Below are 21,032 nucleotides of genomic sequence, written 5' to 3'. Positions count from 1 at the left end.
ATGCTTACTAGCTGTGTGACCTTGGGCAAGTCACTTAACCCTCATTGCCCTGCCCCCCCCCAAGACACATGGATATTTCAGGTTTAGATTAGATTATTTAATTTACCCTTATTGATTTGCTAAATATAAATTTATGTTTTCCCTACTTTAAAAATGAAGTTTGATATATTTAATCTTTATTGTGGGGCAGCTAGGTGCCCCAGTGAATAGAATGCTAAACCTGAAGTCAGGAAGGCATCTTCCTGAGTCAAATCCAGCCTCAAACCTTACTATTTGTGTGACCCTGGTCAAGTCACTTAACCCTGTTTGACTCAGTTTTCTCATTTATAAAATGATTTGATGTAAGAAATAGTAAATTACTCCGTATCTATGCCAAGAAAACCCCAAATGGAGTCAAAAAGAGACACAATTGAAAAGACAATTGAACTGAATATTTATTGTAATGTTTTCGAACTGTAATTTTTGGAATAGACCAAACAAATAAAGACATAAAAATACTGAAAAAAAAGCTCAAAGAATTTACAGTAAGTCCAGACCAAAAGAGTCTAATCCTAATCAATATTCTGTGAATTATTAGATCATGTAAAAATAGCAAATAACTAACAGGGAACAGCAACTAGGAATTGATTTAGTCATACCTTTCTGAGGACTAAGGTTAAGAGGTTAAGAAAATAAAAGTTATACTTTGCACATAGTTATTGCTCAATACATTTTTTTTCATTCATGTGTTATTCATTTTATGTAACCACATGGAGAAAATTATATGGAAATTATCCAAATTGTCTTATTATAATGTGTCACTGGATATTCATGCCATTTTGGTTCAATCTACATACATGTATCAAATGAACATGTGAAGTTCATCAAGATACAGGAATAAAGATAGTTCTTGTGAAAATCAAAAATGATTTTTTTCATCTTGTAAATGAAGGTTTCTGACTGAAGCCAAAAAGGTTACATTTTTACACAGAGTTGCATGTTAGAAATACCACCAGTTTTAACCAGAGAGTAATAACTACCACATTAACATCCACTTGTAAAGTAGCAGATGCTGGTAGGAACTTATGAATCATGGAAAATGTAATAATAGGGTTTTGAATTTCTACCATAGCTTATAAATGTCCTTGAAATTTCTTTCACTTTTCACTTTCACTACTTACCATGATTACAAAATGGAATTATCATTATTGTGTCGATTTATCCCAGTATCTTAATATTCATTTTCGACATGTACCTCAAATTATTTACCAGATTGAACAATTCAAAGATAATTTGTCAACATTAAAAAAATTATAAGATAGAATTTAGGGAATAGGGAATTAACCAAAGGTTACAAACATTAAAATATGGTTGAATAGAGGTGCTTGATACATGCTTATTGATTGACAATGTAGAAACTTGTTGATCAGAATTCTTTCATTCTATATAATAAAGGATACTTATCTTTAAACTTCAAATGATCATATACTTGAATTAATGGTAAAGATAGGGGCTGAACCTGTGTTTTTATTGGTATAGGAAACTTCCCAGTGAGGAAACTTACTCTATCAATGCAGGTTGGAACCTTCTCTGCAATTTTTGGTCTTACAGAGTTGCCCAGGTTAAGTAAGTGACTTGCCCAGGGTCACACAGTCATTATGTGTCAAGAGGCAGAAGCTGAACCCTTCCAGATCTTCCTGGCTTCAGAACCAGCTCTCTATTCAGTATACTACTTTGCTGCTATCATGCAGCATGGAGAACTATGGGAAGACTAGCATAGCAACATACCTGGTGGAGCTGTGAAGTGGTCTTGTCCTTCTGGAAAACAATCTGGAATCATTCCTAAAATTCACTATGCTCTGTTGCCCTCTCTTCTACATGTTTATTATATTATTCTGCATATTACCTTGAAAGACATTGGGGAGGGGAGTACAATAGGTAGGGGATAAAAAACATGATATATGTTTCTCTGCTCTCAAGAAGCATGTATTTTACCTGAGAGACAACATGTTCTGTGACATATAAAATATACATGATATAAAATCAATACAAGGTAGTTTAGGGAGCAAGAGCACTAGAAATTGGGGAGATCCGAAAAGCTTCATGTAGAGATATGAAAACTTAGAGACAAGAAAGAATGTTCCAGATTCAGAGAACAGCCAGTGCTAAGCCAAAGAGAGGCAATGCCCTTTAGAAAGAACAGTAAGTCCATTTTGGCTGGACCATTGAGCCAAGAGCATAATTACTATATAATAAGGCAGAAAAGGTAGGTTAGGGCCAGTCTGTGAAGAGCTATAAAAGCCAAGCAGAAGTTTGTCTTCTTCTAGAGACAGCAGGGAATTTATTGTATAGGGGAATGACATAGTCAGATCAGCACTTAAGGACAATCACTTTGTCAACTGAATAAAGGATGGATTGGAATTGGGAGAGACTTGAGCCCAGAAAACCAAAAAGGAAGCTGTTGAAATAGTCTAGAGACAATGAGGTCCTAAATCAAGGTGGTGACTATAGGAATAGTAAAACAGTTAAGAGAATGCAAGTGATTTTGTGGAAATAGGAAACAGATTTGACTTTTGACAGGTTATATATGAAGTGAGGAATAGGAAGGGGTCAAAGACTGTGATCTGAGGTTGTGAAACCAGAAGACTGGAGGCATGGTGGTATCCTCAGTAGAAATTGTGAAGTATCAAAGAGGGGTAGGTCTTAGGAGAAATATAATGAGTTTTTTTTGGAAATGTTGAGTTGGACATGCCTATGAGACACCCAGTTTTAGATGTTGAATAGCCAGTTGATAAAGCAAGCCTAGAGTCCAGATGAGAGTATACAGCTGGTTATGTCGGTATGAGAGTCTTCTACATTGAGACCATAATTAAACCCATGGTAGCTGATGAAGTCACCAAATGCGAGTGTTGTTGTTTGTCCTTCGTTCTCCAAGAGGACCATGACATTGGGGTGATATCATGATTTGCACTGAAGTGGATTTAAGTGAGGGAGGGCTTGTACAAGGTCACCCACCTCACACTCTCCTCAAGAGTCATCTTGTCCAGCGGCAAGATAAATATCAGAACGACTGGAAACGGCCCCGGATATTCGAGGAAGTCGAACATTTAATGTCTCATTACTTTAGGCAACCATCCAAAACTGTAACTTGCAGAGAATGTGCCAACCCGAGTTGGTGGAGGATGTTTCCTCACTCGAGAGTTCCCTATACAAATGAAATCATGAGTCAGGTCCCAATTCCTCTGCCTATACTATGTATATGCTTACTGTACATTTTATCTCCCTCAAAACAAACTCTAACTGTAAGTCATACACTAGACAGTGTATTTTCATCCATTTAGCGTTTCTTGTGTGGATTATAAGGTGATTTCTTCTGGTGTCTTTTAGATAAACATAAAATTAATTGAGGAGGTTCAGATTGTACCTTATCTTTGTATACCATGAACTGTATGGACTGAAAGGTCCTCTTTGTGTCTCCAGAGAGACTTCAATATATGCTCAAGGTTAAATCTATCCATGGGTTCCCCCCCCTTTCCTTCCTCATTCTGTGGTACACTCCTTTATAGAAACCACTGACTCAATGAAATAGAAATCAGCTCATTTTCATCTGGAGTCTGGAGACAAACCCATTATAAAAATATATACAGCAAGTAGACAAAGGTGTTTTTTTTTCTAAAGCAAGAAATTCCTAAGGACAGCATGTGCCTGTTCACCAGTCAAGGAGAAGAAGCAGAGATGGGATAAATTCATGGGGTCCCAGTAGCAGCAACAACCAGGGAAACCACAAAAGTCTGTCCAGGAAGATCACTTCTTATGCAAGTCAGTGAGCTAGGCAAGGTTTCATCTGCTCATAATCATATTCATTTTAGGGTAGCAGTGTCCTTCACTTGAAATCAGTTGGCACATTCACAGAGCCCCCTGCTCCCTCCCCTCTTTCCACACTTCCTATGAGCTTCTGACCCCCTTCCCTGACTCCCAGATGAGGAAACCGCATTCTATCATTCCCCTTTGCTAATAAGAGGCTACAGAATTTACACTTGCATTTGTATTAATGAGTATCCTTTTTTTTCCAATTACACATAAAGGGGCAGCTATTTGGCACAGTGGATAGAGCACTGGCCCTGGATTCTGGAGGACCTGAGTTCAAATCCAGCCTCAGACACTTTTTTTTTTGGTGAGGCAATTGGGGGTTAAGTGACTTGCCCAGGGTCACACAGCTAGTAAGTGTTAAGTGTCTGAGGTCGGACTTGAACTCGGGTCCTCTTGATCCAGGGCCAGTGCTCTATCCATTGCGCCACCTAGCTGCCCCCTCAGACACTTTTATACTTACTAGCTGTGTGACCCTAGGCAAGTCACTTAATCCCAATTGCCTCACCAAAAACCAAACCAAACCAAACCAATTACATGTAGAGATAGTTTTCAACATTCACTTTTATAATATTTTGAGTTCCAAATTTTTCTCCCACCCTCCCTTGCCTCCCCCTCTCTTTCCCCCTTCCTCAATCCCCAAGCAATCCAATTTAGGTTATACATTTCAGTCTTGTTAAATATATTTCCTCATTAGTCATGTTGTAAGAGAAGAATCAGAACAAAAGGGGGAAAAACACGAGAAAGAAGAAACAACAAAAAAGCAACAACAAAAGTAAAAATAGTATGCTTCGTTCTGCATTCAGACTCCATAGTTCTTTTCCTGCATGTGAAGAGTATTTTCCATTGTAAGTCTTTTGGCATTGTCTTGAATCATTGGATTTCTGAGAAAAGCTAAGTCTGTCCCAGTTGATCATCACACAAGGTTGCTGATACTGTGTACAATGTTTTGGTTCTGCTCATTTCATTAAGCACCAATTCATGTAAGTCCAGGTTTTTTTTCTGAAATCTGCCTGTTTATCATTTCTTACAGCACCATAGTATTCCATTACATTCACATACCACAACTTATTCCCCAGTTGATGGGCATCCCTTCAATTTCCAATTCTTTGCCACCACAAAAAGAGCAGCTATAAATATTTTTGTACATGTGGGGTCCTTTTCCCTTTTTTATGATCTCTTTGGGATATAGGCCTAGTAGTGGTATTGCTGGATCAAAGGTTTGGGCATGGTTTCAAATTGCTCTGTTAATGAGCATTCTAAGTATTTTCCTATAATGTCCTCATGAGAAAATTAATAATAACAAAATAATAATAATAATAATAATACCGCCTTGAGCAAAGGAAGTTTGAAGTCCACTGCTGTATAATGTCCTGGAGTCTGATGCAATTAGTGTAATATCTAGCATTGTTAGAAGTTTTATTTCTTTCATTTTTTTCAAAAGCTATTTTACATTTATCACAAATTAGGATTATCTTTCGAAATCTTCATTTTACATTTTAAAATTGTATGTGGACAGCCACCCAGTTGTTCTTGACCCAAATATTTGAGCTTTCACCCATTTAATTTAAGGCAAGCATTTTTATTTTTGATAGTTTTTAATCTTCCCCTTTTCTTCTAAGTGTGTGACTAGGATTAATTTGTGTAGGTCTTACCTTCACTTCCCATCTACCCATTTCTGACCTTTAGACATCTCTGCATTCCCTGCCAGCCTCAGTCTTCTGCCAGGCCCCTGTTTTGGTTCATCTGGAGTCACCTCATTTCAGTTAGCAATTACTTAATGGCAAGAACTTGTATTACATACAGAAGTCTGATGGACATAAGACATTGCTCTTCACTTCTTAACCCACACACCAGAAGCATGAGATCTCAGCCTGACCATGCGATCATGACCTTTAAAAAAAAAAAGCTTTTAAAAAACCACTAAAATAAAGCATCCTCAGCTAAAGTCCTCCTCTACTGCCCCATTGTGGTTTGGAGTTCTTAAAGGTAAACCAATAGAGTGTCAAGGGCTGTCAGGCCTCCTAAAATTGGAAAAGGCTTTGGAGTATAGTCCAAGGAACAGATATAGGCAGTGGGGAGACTAGCTTAGCTAAATTCCAAGAGGCTCAGCCCAAAGTCTGGCCAGCAAGTTACTGTTGTGTGGTCATTGTCATTGCTGTTGTTATCACCATTTTTACTTTATTAAGATGACTATAGGGGTGGAACCAAAATGGCAGAGGAGAGGCTGTGACTCCCACAAGCTCCAGATAAACCCGTCCATTCACGCCCAAATAATGCGGTAAAAATCAAAACCCAGAACAGCCTAATGCATATAAGAACAGAGTGAGACTGTTTCTCCGCAAAAGAGGGCAATTCTGATCACCTACTGATCAGGCTGAACAGCTCAGCGCGTGGTCCGGACCCAGCCAGGGACACTGCTTCCAGCGCATGTCAGAGTCTTCAGCACCAGCAGCTTCTGAGGCTCCGATTAGACTGGTGAGGGGGTTCGGCGGTATGCCAGGGTAAAGTGGAGGCAGTGTCTACTGGAGTTGGGGCAAAGTGCCCTGGGTCTGAACCAGTGGGCTGAATCAAGTGGTGGTGGCCCAGTGGGGGAGGGGTAAAAGCACGCCAAGCTTCTGACCATAGAGAATCAGAGTTCAATCAGACTTCTGTTTCCGGGTCAAAGAGAAAGCGGCTGTGATTACTCACAAGCCAGGCAGGCTGAGAAGAAGCCCAATCACCCCCTGGGCCACGCTGTAGCATGAACAGTGTGTCCTGGAAGCAGCGCTACACTTTAAAGAGTAAGAAGCCAAGAAACAGTAAGCCAGGATGAGTAGGCAGAGAAAGCAGAAGACCATCAAAAACTTCTTTGGGGGAAAAGTAGACCACAATACATCCTCAGAAGAAGAAGATAATAATAGGATCAAAGCTCCAACATCCAAAGCTTCCAAGAAAAATATGAACTGGTCTCAGGCCATGAAAGCTCTCAAAAGGGACTTTGAAGAGAAAGTAGGAGAGATAGAACGAAGATGTAGAGAAAGAGAGGAAGGAATAGAAAGAGAAATGAGAGCAATGCAGGAGAGTCATGAGAAAAAATTCAACAGTTTGAAAAGCCAAATGGAAAAGGAGGTTAAAAAACTGTCTGCTGAAAATAATTGCCTAAGAATTAGGATGGAACAAATGGAAGCTAGTGACCTTATGAGAAACCAAGACACAGTAAAGCAAATCCAATTGAATGAAAAAATAGAGGGCAATGTGAAATATCTCCTTGGAAAAACAGCTGACCTAGAAAATAAATCTAGGAGAGATAATTTGAAAATCATTGGACTACCTGAAAACCATGACCAAAACAAAAGCTTAGACACCATCCTTCAAGAGATTGTGAGGGAAAATTGCCCTGATATTTTAGAAGCAGAAGCTAAAATGGAAATTGAAAGAATCCACTAATCACCTCCTGAAAGAGATCCCAAAAGGAAAACCTCCAGGAATATTATAACCAAATTCCAGAACTCCCAGGTCAAGGAGAAAATATTGCAAGCAGCTAGAAAAAAGGAATTTAAATACTGTGGAGCTCCAATAAGGATAAAGCAAGATCTAGCAGTTTCTACATTAAAGGACCGGAGGGCATGGAATAGGATATTCCAGAGGGCAAAGGAACTGGGACTACAGCCAAAAATTACGTACCCAGCAAAACTAAGCGTCATCTTTCAGAGGCAAACATGGAACTTCAAGGAGAAAGAAGACTTTCAGGCATTTGTTATGAAAAGACCTGAATTGAATAGAAAATTTGACTTTCAAATACAAGACCCTGGAGAAGCATAAAAAGATCAACAGGAAAAAGACTTCATGAGGGATATTAAAAGATCAAACTATTTATATTCCTGCATGGGAAGATAATACTTCAAACTCATAAGAACTATATCAGTAAGGATTTAATAGAGGACACAGGTCTGAACCGAATACGAAGGGATGTTATGTTTTGTTCTGTGTGGGGTGTCTTATGTCTGAGGCCGGATTTGGGCTTGGGGCCTCCTGGGTCCAGGGCTGGTGCATTGTCCACTGTGCCACCTAACTAACCCATAATGACATCCTTAAAATAGGGTTGAGGTGTAGGAGAAATAGACTGGGGGAGGGGGAAGGGGAGAGATGGTCTGGGGAGAGGTTGTCCACATAAAGGAAACAAGAAAAAAGCTTATGGAGGGGAGGGGAAGAGGGGGAAGGAATTGGGGAGTGATTGAACCTTAATATCATCAGAATTGACTCAAAGAAGGACTAGCATACATACCCAAGTGGGTATAGTAATATATTTTTGCCCTGAGGGAGGGGAGGGAGATAAGGGGGGGGGGAAGGGAAGGGCTGATTCAGGGAGAGAGTAGTAAAAAGCAAAATACTTTCGAGGAAGGTAAAGATGTTCTGCATAACAGCACAAGTATGACATATTGCTTGATTTTATAGGGAGGGTTGAGGAGAGAGGGAGGAAGAAAATTTGGAACATAGAATTAGCTCAAAGACCTTAACCTCATCAGAGTTGGCTCATGGAGGGAATAACATTCACACCCAGTTGGGAGGAGTAATCTATTTAACCCTAAAGGAAAGTATGAGGGGAAGAGGATAAGGAAGGAAGGGTGAAAAAAAAGGGAGTGCAGAGTAGGGGAGGGGACAGTCAGAAGTAAAACACTTTTGAGGAGGAATAGTTTAAAAGAAGATAGAAAATAGAGTAAATATCATGGGAAGAGAATAGGATGGAGGGAAATAGTTATGATGACTTTGCTGGGCTAATATGAAGAAAATTCTTTGTCAAGTTTAAGGTACTTTATTTAGGTTATGATGAACAGGATACTATTAGAAAAACCTGGAAAGACCTACATGAAGCAGAGTGAAATGCACTGCATACAAAATAACAGCAATTAGTGTAAGATGATCTGCCGGGAAGCATGTGGTTATTTTCAGCGAGGCAATGGTCCAATATAACCCTGAAGGACTTATGAAAATGGCAACCCATCTACAGAGAAAGAAGTGATAGTATCTGAAAATAGATGGAAACACATTTTTTTTCTTTTCTTTTTTTTTTTTTTTTTGGTGAGGCAATTGGGGTTGGGTGGCTTGCCCGGGGTCATGCAGCTGGTGGGTGTTGGGTGTCTGGGGCCGGATTTGGGCTCAGGTGCTCCTGGTTCCAGGGCCGGTGCTCTGTCCACTGCGCCACCTAGCTGCCCCTGGAAACACATTTTAAAAAAAAATTTTTTTTTTCTCTTTGACAGTTCCTCAGTCTGAAGTTTTGGGAGTTTTTTGACTGTTTTCTCTCACAACCTAGCTGATGTGGGAATGTTTTCCATGACTACTCATGTATAACTTATTTTGAAATGCTTGAGGTCTAGTGGGTGGGGGTGGGAATGGAGGAAGAAGAGAAGTTGGAACAATTTTTTTTTTAAAATTGATGTTAAAATTTGTTTCTACATATATTTTGGAAAATAAAATTCTATTCAAAAAAAAAAAAAAAAGATGACTGTAATCAGTGGAGGGAATGCCCAAACCAAAGAAATAAGTTGATTTTTTACCATAAATGCTTAGGATCAAACCACATTTTTAGAAGAATGGCTGTTGGATAGTCCCTAAAAGGCTTTTTATTTGTTTTGTTTTTTAAATGGATGGAAGGATAGTTTGATTGTAAAAACAACAAAAAACATATGATTTATAAAACATTCTCCAAGGAAATGAAGTTATATTTCTTTAAACTGCATATAAAAACACTGCAGTGTGGGGAGAGGGAAGGGAAGAACCAATTATAAGTCTTTACTTAGCTTGTAAATACTTTCATAGATAAGAATCATGTTTAACCGGCAGGCTAACTGGTTGAATTTCAACACTGCCACCAAAGTGGTGCTGGGAAAATAAAGTTTGTTGACTTTCATTTTTAAGTAGCTTAAGCTTTTCTCTTTTCACTATTAATTTTATGAGTAAACCTATCTTTATTATTAACACTTAGGTTATCTTCGCCTTATAGGAAAAATAGTAGAGTCCATATTAATGCAATTTTATACCTCTTTTTCTTAGAGGCTATTTGGAAAAATAGGAAGTAATATGGAAACAAATCAAATGTTAAAAGTTTGGCAATATATTCACAAACACTTTTTAGGGGCAGCTAGGTGGCGCAGTGGATAAAGCACTGGCCTTGGATTCAGGAGGACCTGAGTTCAAATCCAGCCTCAGACACTTGACACTTAACTAGCTGTATGACCCTGGGCAAGTCACTTAACCCTCATTGCCCTCAAAAAAAACAACAAAAAAAGACTATATTAAATGTTCTTTTTGTTCATTACATGTTACTACTGTTAATATAAATATATGGATCACCTGGATTTGATGGAGGTACCTTATTATACAAAAGGAGTTTTATGAAACCCTGGATTAATAGGATTAATAGGAGCAAAATGTCCTTCAACTGAACTCCAAATTTAACCCAGATAAAGACCTTACCTGGTGACTTCTTTTCCCTCAGGATAGTATGTCCCTACCTTATGGTAATATCTGGGTGTCCTCATCCTTGCCAAACCCTTTTTTGGAATCCTGTAGTCTCATCATGATGCTTCTGTATTTCCTCCATACTTGTTATAACTGAAATTGTTAAACTACTTTTTGCTTCTGGCTTGATTTCTGTATCATACTATTGAAACTGAGCTTCTCTCTTAGGAGGGAAGTCTCCACATGATCATGTGTTTTGTTATCTTTCTTCTTGGGACAAGAAAATATTAAATTGATATTTATGGTTTTTTCTGTCTGTTTTTGTAGGACAGGTATGTTTTTTCTGTCTGTTTCTGATTTGTAGGAGAAATTAAACATTATTTCTCTGATCTGTTTATAGGAGACAGGCAGATATATCATGTTCTCTGATCTGGTTCATTGTAGGAAATAAAAGATGTTGTAACTTCTCTGATCTGTTTATTAATTTGTAGGAGAGATTAAACATTATTTCTCTGATCTGTTTGTAGGAGGCAGGCAGATACAAAAGCTATATTTTAATATTCGACATTACCAATTAAGACAATGGAGTAAAATTAAAAAGCAGCATTTACATGATCTACTGATCTTTCCTAGATGAAAACTTTTCAATGCCACATGATAAAAGAGGAATTCTTGGTATGGTCAACAAGGGACGGCACACGAATGGGTCACAGTTCTATATCACACTACAGAAAGCTCCTTATCTGGATCGAAAATATGTTGCTTTTGGGTATGTACAACAGGTTTGTCTAGTTACATTTTTTGGGGGGGTGGCAGGGCAATGGGGGTTAAGTGACTTGCCCAGGGTCACACAGCTAGTAAGTGTCAAGTGTCTGAGGCCGCATTTGAACTCAGGTACTCCTGAATCCAGGGCCAGTGCTTTATCCACTGCGCCACCTAGTGTCTAGTTACATTTTAAAAATGTAAAGTGAAGGATCAAAAAGTCAGTGATGACCTGTAGATTAAAAACTGACATTTGGGAAAAAAAAGTAATGAAGGAAACAAATTTCTAAAGGTCTCTTGTATAATTGTATTTTTTAAACTATTAAAACCATTTGATCACTGCTTTTGCAATGTACCTAAGGCCCATTTTAACCGGCCACTGTGAATATTCAATCCTAAATTACTGTGAAATGCTCTATAATAACTATTGTTTAGATTAGAATCACTAAATCCAGACATTTGTGAAGGCAAAATCCTTAAAATGAAGTCTTTTTTTTCTTTTAAAAAGCATTTTATTTTTTGCTAATTACATGTAAACACAGTTTTTAACATTATTTTTAAACAAAATTTTATGTTCTAAATTTTCTCTCTTTACCCCCTCTTCCCTGAAATGGTAAGCAATTTGATAAAGGTTATATATATATATATATAATATATATATATATATATATATATATTATATATATATATATATATATATATATATATATATATGCAATCATGTAAAACATATTTCTATATTCGTCATGTTGTGAAAAGAAACAGAACAAAAAGAAAAAATCATGAAAAAAAACCCAAAGAAAATGAAAATAGTATGCTTCCATCTGCATTCAGACTCCAATCAGTTCTTTTTCTGGATGTGGAGAACATTTTCCATCATGAGTCTTTCAGAATCATCTTGGATCTTTATATTGCTGAGAAGAGCTAAGTCATCACACAATGTTGCTGTTACTGTATACAATGTTTGACTCATTTGCTTTAATAAAAAGATCAAATTATCCAGTTGCTGGTTACATTAGGTTACCGAAGGGTGATGATAACTACTCAAATATCTCAAATGGCAATTTTTAGCAGTTCAATAGCAACATAGTTATAGGCACTTAGACATAAAACATATTGTTAGTATATTTTACAACATTCGTTGAGGTTTTTATAAATATATGTAGTTATAGACCTTGTATGTAGTAAAAGTTAACTTGTCCTACCCTTTCCCACTTCCATGCCCTTGCTTTTCTCAGGTATTACTCCTTCCATAAACTCTCCCCTGATGCCTTACCCCACAGTGAAGTCTTCCTCCTCCGAGTTTTCCTGGCACTTATTTCCTTCCCTATGTAACTTTCAGATTCTAAATTCATGTCATTTATTTATGTGGATCTTATCTTCTTCCCTGGTTAAATTATCAACTACCCGAGGAAAGTATGATCTTTAATTTTTTTTGCCTACTTCCTAAAAATGTCTTGAACATAGTAGGTACTCAATAAATGGTGAGATGCAAAATGGTAAGATTTTGCTGAATAACTAGTGGAATCTTGGAGTCCATTGTAAAAAAATATCTATAACATAATTCTTCTGCATTTGAAGGTATTTCTCTTTCATTCCTGAGACTGGTCATAGATCTTCTTGCAAAATTCCCAAGGCTGCTGTGATACTTGACAAGGATGAAACTAATTGAGAAGGACTTTCCCAGCTTGAGAGCACTTCTAACCTTTTCCTAAAATCACAGGCATTTTTCATGAACAGATCATTAGAAAAAAGTAATCATAGTAGACACCTTTAGTTTATTGTTCTAATAAACCTGTTGATCTGGTTGTCCCTGTTCCCATAACCTCCACCTTCCACAAAATATGAGTCTTTTTTTATCTTCCTTCTACTACACAGAAAAGATAATTGAAGGGAGGGAAGAGGAAGGCTACAGGAAGTTGTTGTCAACTTTGAAGCATTTGCCAACTGCCTAGTTCTCCTGGATCAAGTCCTCCATGCAAATAATTCCATATTTACTAAGAGGTTTTGCAATAAAGGCATTACCAGGCAGGGCAACCCTCTCTCTCTTTTTTTTTTTTATTTGTAACTACTTCAGTTCAAGTCAGACAGGTAGTGTCATAGTGGATAGAGCCTTGGACTAGGAATTAGGAAGACGCAAATTCAAATCCAGCCTCAGATACTGTCCATGGGTGAATCATTTCACCTCTGTTTGCCTCAGTTTTCTCAACTAAAATGGAGATAATAATAGCACCTATCTTCAAGGCTGTTTTGAGGATCATATGAAATAATATTTACAAAGAGCACTTACCACAGTACCTCTTTATTCACAGACTTCAGATTTGGTTAACTACCCAAGGTTAAGGTTCCAAAATCCTCAGTGTTAATTGAAACTTTGAGTTTGACAAAAGTATCACTGAAGACTTGGCAAAGACCCTGCAATACTTTATGGACTTTGGGGCTGTCACCATTGATGCCTCTAATTATAATCGTGAATCCATGACATGGGTTCAGCAAGTACACGGTAGTTGCCATGTTTTCATCCCATTCTCTTCCTCTAGCCATTCTTTTTTTTGGGGGGGGGGCAGGGCAATGAGTGTTAAGTGACTTGCCCAGGGTCACACAGCTAGTAAATGTCAAGTGTCTGAGACTGAATTTAAACGCAGGTCCTCCTGAATCCAGGGCCAGAGCTTTATACATTGTGCCACCCAGCTGCCCCCTTCATCCACTTCTCTTCAGTCAGACTTCACTAATGTACATCTACCTGTATCCCTTATGGTGTGTGGACCTTAGCTCTTTCATGGATAACCTTCCTCTGTATCTTCCAAAGATTTTTTAAAAATAATAGTCACTTCCTTCAGATATTTGTCCTTCAGTTCTGCAATGACCTTTCATCTTTTCAGAAGAGATTCTGGAGCAAATAGCAGCTTCTTCTTCCACATCTACCATGATTGCAGGCAAAAACGAACATTTTTTTGGAGGGGGGCGGCAATCAGGGTTAAGTAACTTGCCTAGGGTCACACAGTTAGTAAGTGTCAAGTGTCTGAGGCTGGATTTGAAATCAGGTCCTCCTGAATCCAGGGCCAGTGCTTTATCCACTGCACCACCTAGCTGCCCCCCAATACATTTTATTTTAATTTATAACCAATAGTCATGTGCTTTACTGGGTATTTGTTGTCTCTGAACATACCTGCTCCTAAGATATTCCAGATATTTGAAAATACATGTCCATATTGGCTTGGGTGCCTAAACAGCTAATGTTAAACACTAAAAAGCTTTTTAAGTAAAACTTGCTAAATACCATGTTCCTGTGGACCATAGACATTTCTGGTGTGGCGTGTAAAGCCAGAATCCAAAAGTTGGCAAAATGTTCTGTTTTACTTTGTTTCAGTAGATGTGACCTATGTAAGCACCATGCTGTAATAAAGGTCAGGCAAGGGAGGAAAGGGAATAAATTTTCCCATAATACCTACTATGTACCAGGCACTGTAATAACATTTAAAACAAATATCTCATTTAATCCTCATAACAACCCTAGGAGGTAGGTCCTATTATTATTCTCATTTTATGTTTGAGGAAACTGAGACAAACAGGTGAAGTGACTTGTCCACTGTCCTACTACAAGTAAGTGTGTGAGGCCATATTTGAACTCAAATCTTCTTGACTCCAGGCCCAGTGCTCTATCCACTGAGCCAGCAGTTACCTCTTAAGAAAGATCAGCATCTGAGACTCTCATCTCATTAACAAAGTAGTGGAGACATGGGTTAGTGGTCTCTTTTCCTCCTGCCCCATTCTTTTTTTTTTTCTTTTTTTTACGGGGCAGTGGGGTTAAGTGACTTGCCCAGGGTCACACAGCTAGTAAGTGTCAAGTGTCTGAGGCCGGATTTGAACTCAGGAACTCCTGAATCCAGGGCCGGTGCTTTATCCACTGCGCCACCTAGCCGCCCCCCTCCTGCCCCATTCTTAGTCATGGATGCTACTCAATCTTTATCAGGAGCCTCAGAGATTAAGAGGTTAGGAGAAGATGAGCAGCCAGTAAACATTTCCACAGGAAAACAGACTGCCTGGCACCAGCCTCATCTTTAGGCTTTGTCTTTATAGCCTTAGCTATTCTAAAAATTTAGCCCCATTAATCTAAACAACCTTCACTAATGATGGTCATTGGCGCACCTTAGGATTAGTGTGAAATCTTTGCAATGGAGAAACTTCCAGTCACTCTTCAAAGACCCCCCTGCTCTTTTGGGGTTGTAGAGTCAGGGAAGTGAACATCACTTTGGTCTTGGGTTTTTGTGACTAATGCTGACCAATTTTTGGTGTGAGGAATAGGCCTTGGATCTAGTGAGATCCAGGCTCATAACATCAGCTGCCTGCTAGACACCTCCAATTTGCATGTCTCACAGACATCCCAAGTTCAATAAGTCCCAAACAATTCATTATCCTTTCCTTCAAGTCAACCCTTCTTTCTAAATTCCCTGTTCCTTTTGAGGGTACCACCATCCTCTTCTGTTCTCTCCTTATATTCTCTCAGCTTCCATGGGTTTAATTATCATGTCTATGCAGGTGATTCCCAAATCAATATATCTAACCCCAGTTTCTCCCCTGAGCTTCAATCCCAATTCACCAACTGCCTATTGAATATTTCAGACCAGCTGTCCTAGAGGCAACTCACACTCAACATGTCAAAAGCAGAATTTATGATCTTTTCTCCAATGCCCACCCATCTGCCAAATTTGCCTTCTCCTCCCCCCTCCCTGTTCTTCTAGTACTCCAGGTTCATAACTTTGGTGTTAATCTCTACTTCTAATTGACCATCTCATATGGCCTTTAATTTTTTATTTTGAATTTAACAACAAATAAAATGAGAATTCCATATGCAAAGCAGACCAGATAATACAGATTGTATATGTGGTATGAATCTCTATTACATATAGTTTGCCTTTCTTTTAAGTGTATGATAATTTCAATATCTTATACTCAAAATTGTCCTGCTATTTCCTTCTAAACTTCCTTCCGCTATCTGTGCATTTTAAATACTTCAATGACCCTGTTTGTTTTTCTAAAAAAATAACATTATTGCTTGACCCCAGTTTTTTTTAAAGGAAAGAAAACTTTTTTAAAAACTTGTTTTAAGCATAACAAACCCATACATTGGCCATTTCCAAAAAGGTTTTTCTCATTCTACAAATTGACACCACCCCACATATCCAATAAGCTACCAGATCTTTCCATTTCTACACCTCCATCTCTCACTTCTAACCCTCTCTCTCTTTCTATTCACATAAACCACCACCTTAGCACAATCCCTAAAATCCTCTTGCTGAGAGGATTTTAATGACTACCAACCGTCTTCATTTGTGTCTGATTCTTCACGACCCCATTTGGAGTTTTCTTGACAAAGATACTGGAGTGGTTTGCTGCTTCCTTTCTCCAGTTTATTTTACAGATGAGGAAACTAAGGCAACAAAGGTTAAGTGACTTGCCTAGGGTCACACAGCTAGTAAGTGCCTGGGGCCAGATTTGAACTTAGGAAGATGAGTCTCGCAGACTTGGCACTCTATGCACTGTGCCACCTAGCTGTCTGCATGGACTCATTAAAATCCCAGCCTCAGACACTTACTAGCTGTGTGACCCTGGGTAAGTCACTTAGCCCTGTTTGCCTCAGTTTCCCCATCTGTAAAATGAGGTGGAGAAAGAAATGACAAACCACTCCAGTATCTTTGCCATAAAAACCCCAAATGTGGTCACGAAGAGTCAAACACAACTGAAAAACAACTCAACAACTAATCATACCTCCAGTTTCTCCCTACTCTGATCCATTGTTCCCACAGCTTTCTTGATTGCTTCCCTCTCTGCACACTGTCATTTGGACGAGCTGGCCTTGACTTTATCACATTCCATCTCTCACTCATGCTTGGAATGTACTCCCTCCCTCCTCATCCTTGCTTCATATACTCCCTCTTTTCCTTCAAAATGAAGCAAAGCACCAACCGCTACAGAAAGCTCTTCTCGATCCAGCTAACTATTATACTCATTTTGTGTTTATTCACTAGTTACTCACATAGAAATATACTGTATCTCAAGAAAGAATGCTGGCTCCCTGAGAGTAGGAATTATTGCTTCATCTTTAGATGTTCATTGATTGATGGATCAATCTTTCTCATCACCCAGGCTGTGGAGACACCTTTGACTCAGCTTCTCTCACCTTCTTCATAGCCAGTTACTAAGTTTTGTCAGCCTCTACATCTCCCACATCCAGTCTCTTCTCTCCACTCATTCAACCATTACTCTAGGGCTTAATCAACTTTCACCTGGACTATTGCAATAACCTACTAATAGTTCTCCTTGCTTTCCATTCTCTCCCCCTCCAATGCATTCTATACATGGTTGCCAACTTGATGTTATAAGATTATAGATTTAGAGCTGGAAGAGGTCTTAATGGTCATCAAATGAGGGTTAAGTGACTTGCCCAGGGTCACACAGCTAGTAAGCGTCAAGTGTCTGAGGTCAGATTTGAACTCAGGTCCTCCTGAATCCAGGGCTGGTGCTTTATCCACTGTGCCACCTAGCTGCCCCCTACTAAGTCAATTTCCAAAGATGATTGGGGGAAAAGAAAAGAACTTATAGGTTCAAAAATGTTTATAGCAGCTCTCTTTGTCATGGAAAAGAAATGGAAACTGCAGGGATGTCCATCAAGTGGGGAATGGCTGAATAAGTTGTGGTATATGATTATTATGGAATACTACTGTGTTATAAGAAATGATGGGTTTAATGATCTTAGAAAAACATGGAAAGACTTGCACGAAATAATGAAGAGTGAAATGAGCAGAACCAAGAAAACATTGTATACTGTAATAGCAATATTGTTCTAAGGATGACTTTCAGCAAATAAGTCATTTTGACTATTATAAATACCCAAAGTAACTATAAAAGACATAAGATGCTATCTGCATCTAGAGAAAGAACTGACAAATAGAAGTATGTATAGAATAATTTTACATATATATTTTTGTGTCTAAAGAAAAAAATTTACATGATAATTTTATTATATATTTAAAAAGAATATTAAGTTTTGCATAATAAATTTGCAGTTTCATGTGTAATCAGCTTTTTTATTATACTATGTTATGGAAATGCTTGTTTTATTCCACAAATTAAAAATAAAAAATTTAAAACAAAGAAAAACCCCAGGCAAATTAAGTGACTTGCCTATAGTCACACAGGTAGTAGGTGTGTAAGATGGGAACCAGGAAAACCAGGGTTCAAATCCCAAATTCAGAAAGGTATCCATTACACCTACTCTATGTCTCAGACAGTACTCAAACGCAGGTCAGACCATGTTACTCCTCTGCTCTATAACTTTATGTGATTCCCTCTTGCCTCTAGGATGAAATACAAGGTACTCATTTAAAAAAACCTTTCACTTTTTAGCTCCAGCCTACCTTTCTCAGCTAATTTTCTATCACTCCCCCTCAGAAAGATCTTAATGAAAATCCCAGGTCTGTACTGACAGGGCACTCATCTGCATTTTTCCTCCTGAAATCTGAGCAGTCTGAGCATAGTAATAAACATCTGGGAGCCTGTTCTTATGTGTGTTCCTGGATGGGTGGCCCTCATTCATTCCATCCCTCTTTTTTTTTTCTTTTCTTTCTCTTTTTTTTTGTGGGGCAATGAGGGTTAAGTGACTTGCCCAGGGTCACACAGTTAGTTAAATGTCAAGTGTCTGAGGCCGGATTTGAACTCAGGTCCTCCTGAATCCAGGGCTGGTGCTTTTATCCACTGCACCACCTAGCTGCCTCCCATTCCATCCCTCTTTTCTGCTTTCTTCCCATTTCTTCCCTCCCCTCAAACTAAGTCTGTTGTACATTTTAACCATATCTTCTGCTTAAAGAAAAACCTTCATTTATTGGTAAAGGCCTGGGCAAAACATGCTCAAGAAATTAAACTTGTACAGTTATCCCTTCCACATTTCAGGGGTTAGGGCCATGATGTCCCCACTGTCTGGAAAATCTATGTAAGATTTTTTTATCCTTTCTTTTTACCAGATAAGAAGTCTGAATTATTGTGGTATTAAAAGATAAAATGTTGATATGGTACAATACTATATACATATTGTATGCATTTCTTGAGTTTCTAATTTTTTCCGTCATCTGCTGACCTCATGTCTTCTGGGGCTTCCATAAAGCTCCCTCCAAATTCCCATTTAATTTCTAATGCCCACCTGTGATATATCAAAACTGCAATGGGTTGGGGGTGGCTAGGTGGCTCAGTGGATAAAGCACTGGCCCTGGATTCAGGAGTACCTGAGTTCAAATCTGGCCTCAGACACTTGACACTTACTAGCTGTGTGACCCTGGGCAAGTCACTTAACCACCATTGCCCCGCAAAAAAAAAAATTAAAAAAAAAACTGCAATGGGGAAAGTCGTGATGTAACCATATAATTGGCTAATTAAAATATAAATTCTCTTTAAAAACAACCACCACCACCAAAAAAACCCCACAACAACCCTGGCCTACTGGCTGTTCCCCATGCACAACATTCTATCTCCTCCCTCCTTGTTTTTGCACAAGCTGTCTGTCTTCTATCCCTAGGATTCTTTCTTCCTTCCTTCTACCTCTTAGACTCCCTAACTTCCTTTAAGGCTTAGCTGAACTACCAACTCTTATACTGGGATTCTCATTCTCATTCTCATTCTCATTCTCATTCTCATTCTCATTCTCATTCTCATTCTCATTCTCATTCTCATTCTCATTCTCATTCTCACTCTCATTCTCACTCTCATTCTCACTCTCATTCTCACTCTCATTCTCACTCTCTCTCTCTCTCTCTCTCTCTCTCTCTCTCTCTCTCTCTCTCTCTCTCTCTCTCTCTCTCTCTCTCCCTCCCTCCCTCCCCCCCCCCCCCTCCCTCCCCCCCCCAAGCCCTGCTTTGCACTGGAGAAATTGCTTTCTATTAACTTTGTATATATATTTTAATTTACTTATCTCTGTACATGTTATATCCCCTCAAAGGGGACATAAGCTCCTTGAGAATAGGCCTGGTTTTGTTTTTGTGTCTCTAGCACATGGTGGCAGTATAATGCTAACCGAATTGAACTAAGTAAGTTGGATGGCAATGGTAAAGGACTGTAAGAATAAATGAGGGGCAGCTGGGTGGCACAGTGGCTAAAGCATTGACCCTAGATTCAGGAGGACCTGAGTTCAAATGTGACCTCAGACACTTAACACTTACTAGCTGTGCGACCCTGGGCAAGTCACTTAATCCCAATTGCCTCACCAAAAAAAATTAAATAAAATAAAGGAAAGGTGTAATCTTTGTGGTTTAACTGATTTTTACCATTTTTTTTCCTCTATAGACAACTGATTGAAGGGACAAGAGTTCTTCAGATACTGGAAGTAGTAGACACAATGAATGAAAGACCAGTGCTTACTTGTAGAATTACCGACTGTGGTAATTATCGCTGATAACATAAAGACTGACATTTCTTCCTCTAGTTTACTATTACTTTTATTATTGTTTTCTAGATTTCAATAAATGATTTTTGAAAAAAACAACTGGGGGTCCAATTTATTTTGGAATCCCAGAATGTTCACCCTAAGTAAATATGGCATTCTGTCATTTGTGTCCACATTGAGCTTACCTTTATTAAGCCTAAATGAAAGAGAAACAGGGCAGTATACAACCATGTGGAAGAAGTACATTGTTAATTGCTCCTTTAGTTCTAGGGGAGAGTCTTTGAATATTTGCTTATACTTAAAATTAACTTGATTAAGAGGAAGTCTCTAAGCTATCCCTAAAAAAAAAAGTATGTTATAAAAATTGATATTTTGTAGTGCCCTACATAAAAAAAAAAATTTCAGGCACTCCTGGTATGATTCATCAACAGCAGAAAAAACTTGTCACTGGAGAATGTACCTGGCATTAAACATATTTTCTGTTACTATGAATGGACTAATGAACTTGCCCAGGTAAAAGGACATTTGAAGCTAATTACTTGTGTGAGAA

The 21,032-nt window shown here is 38.5% G+C and overlaps 1 protein-coding gene across 4 annotated transcripts in view; it reads left to right on the top strand.

Annotated features, from left to right (window-relative positions):
- Window positions 1-20,516, top strand: part of PPIL6 (peptidylprolyl isomerase like 6) — a 53,337-nt gene extending 32,821 nt beyond the window's left edge. For 2 of the 4 annotated variants that reach the window (XM_044003568.1, XM_044003566.1), the window contains 2 exons: window positions 10,921-11,056; window positions 20,383-20,516. In XM_044003568.1, coding sequence (XP_043859503.1) covers window positions 10,921-11,056; window positions 20,383-20,491 — 245 coding nt within the window. In that variant the 3' untranslated portion in view covers window positions 20,492-20,516. Of the gene's footprint in view, window positions 1-10,920; window positions 11,070-20,382 lie in introns of all 4 variants that reach the window. The other 2 variants (XM_044003570.1, XM_044003567.1) reach the window with 1 other exon arrangement.
- Window positions 20,517-21,032: the final 516 nt, after the last annotated feature.

Source organism: Dromiciops gliroides, chromosome 4, assembly GCF_019393635.1.
Source record: "Dromiciops gliroides isolate mDroGli1 chromosome 4, mDroGli1.pri, whole genome shotgun sequence".
NCBI classification, from domain to species: domain Eukaryota; kingdom Metazoa; phylum Chordata; class Mammalia; order Microbiotheria; family Microbiotheriidae; genus Dromiciops; species Dromiciops gliroides.
This window is presented reverse-complemented; position numbering and strand designations above follow the sequence as displayed.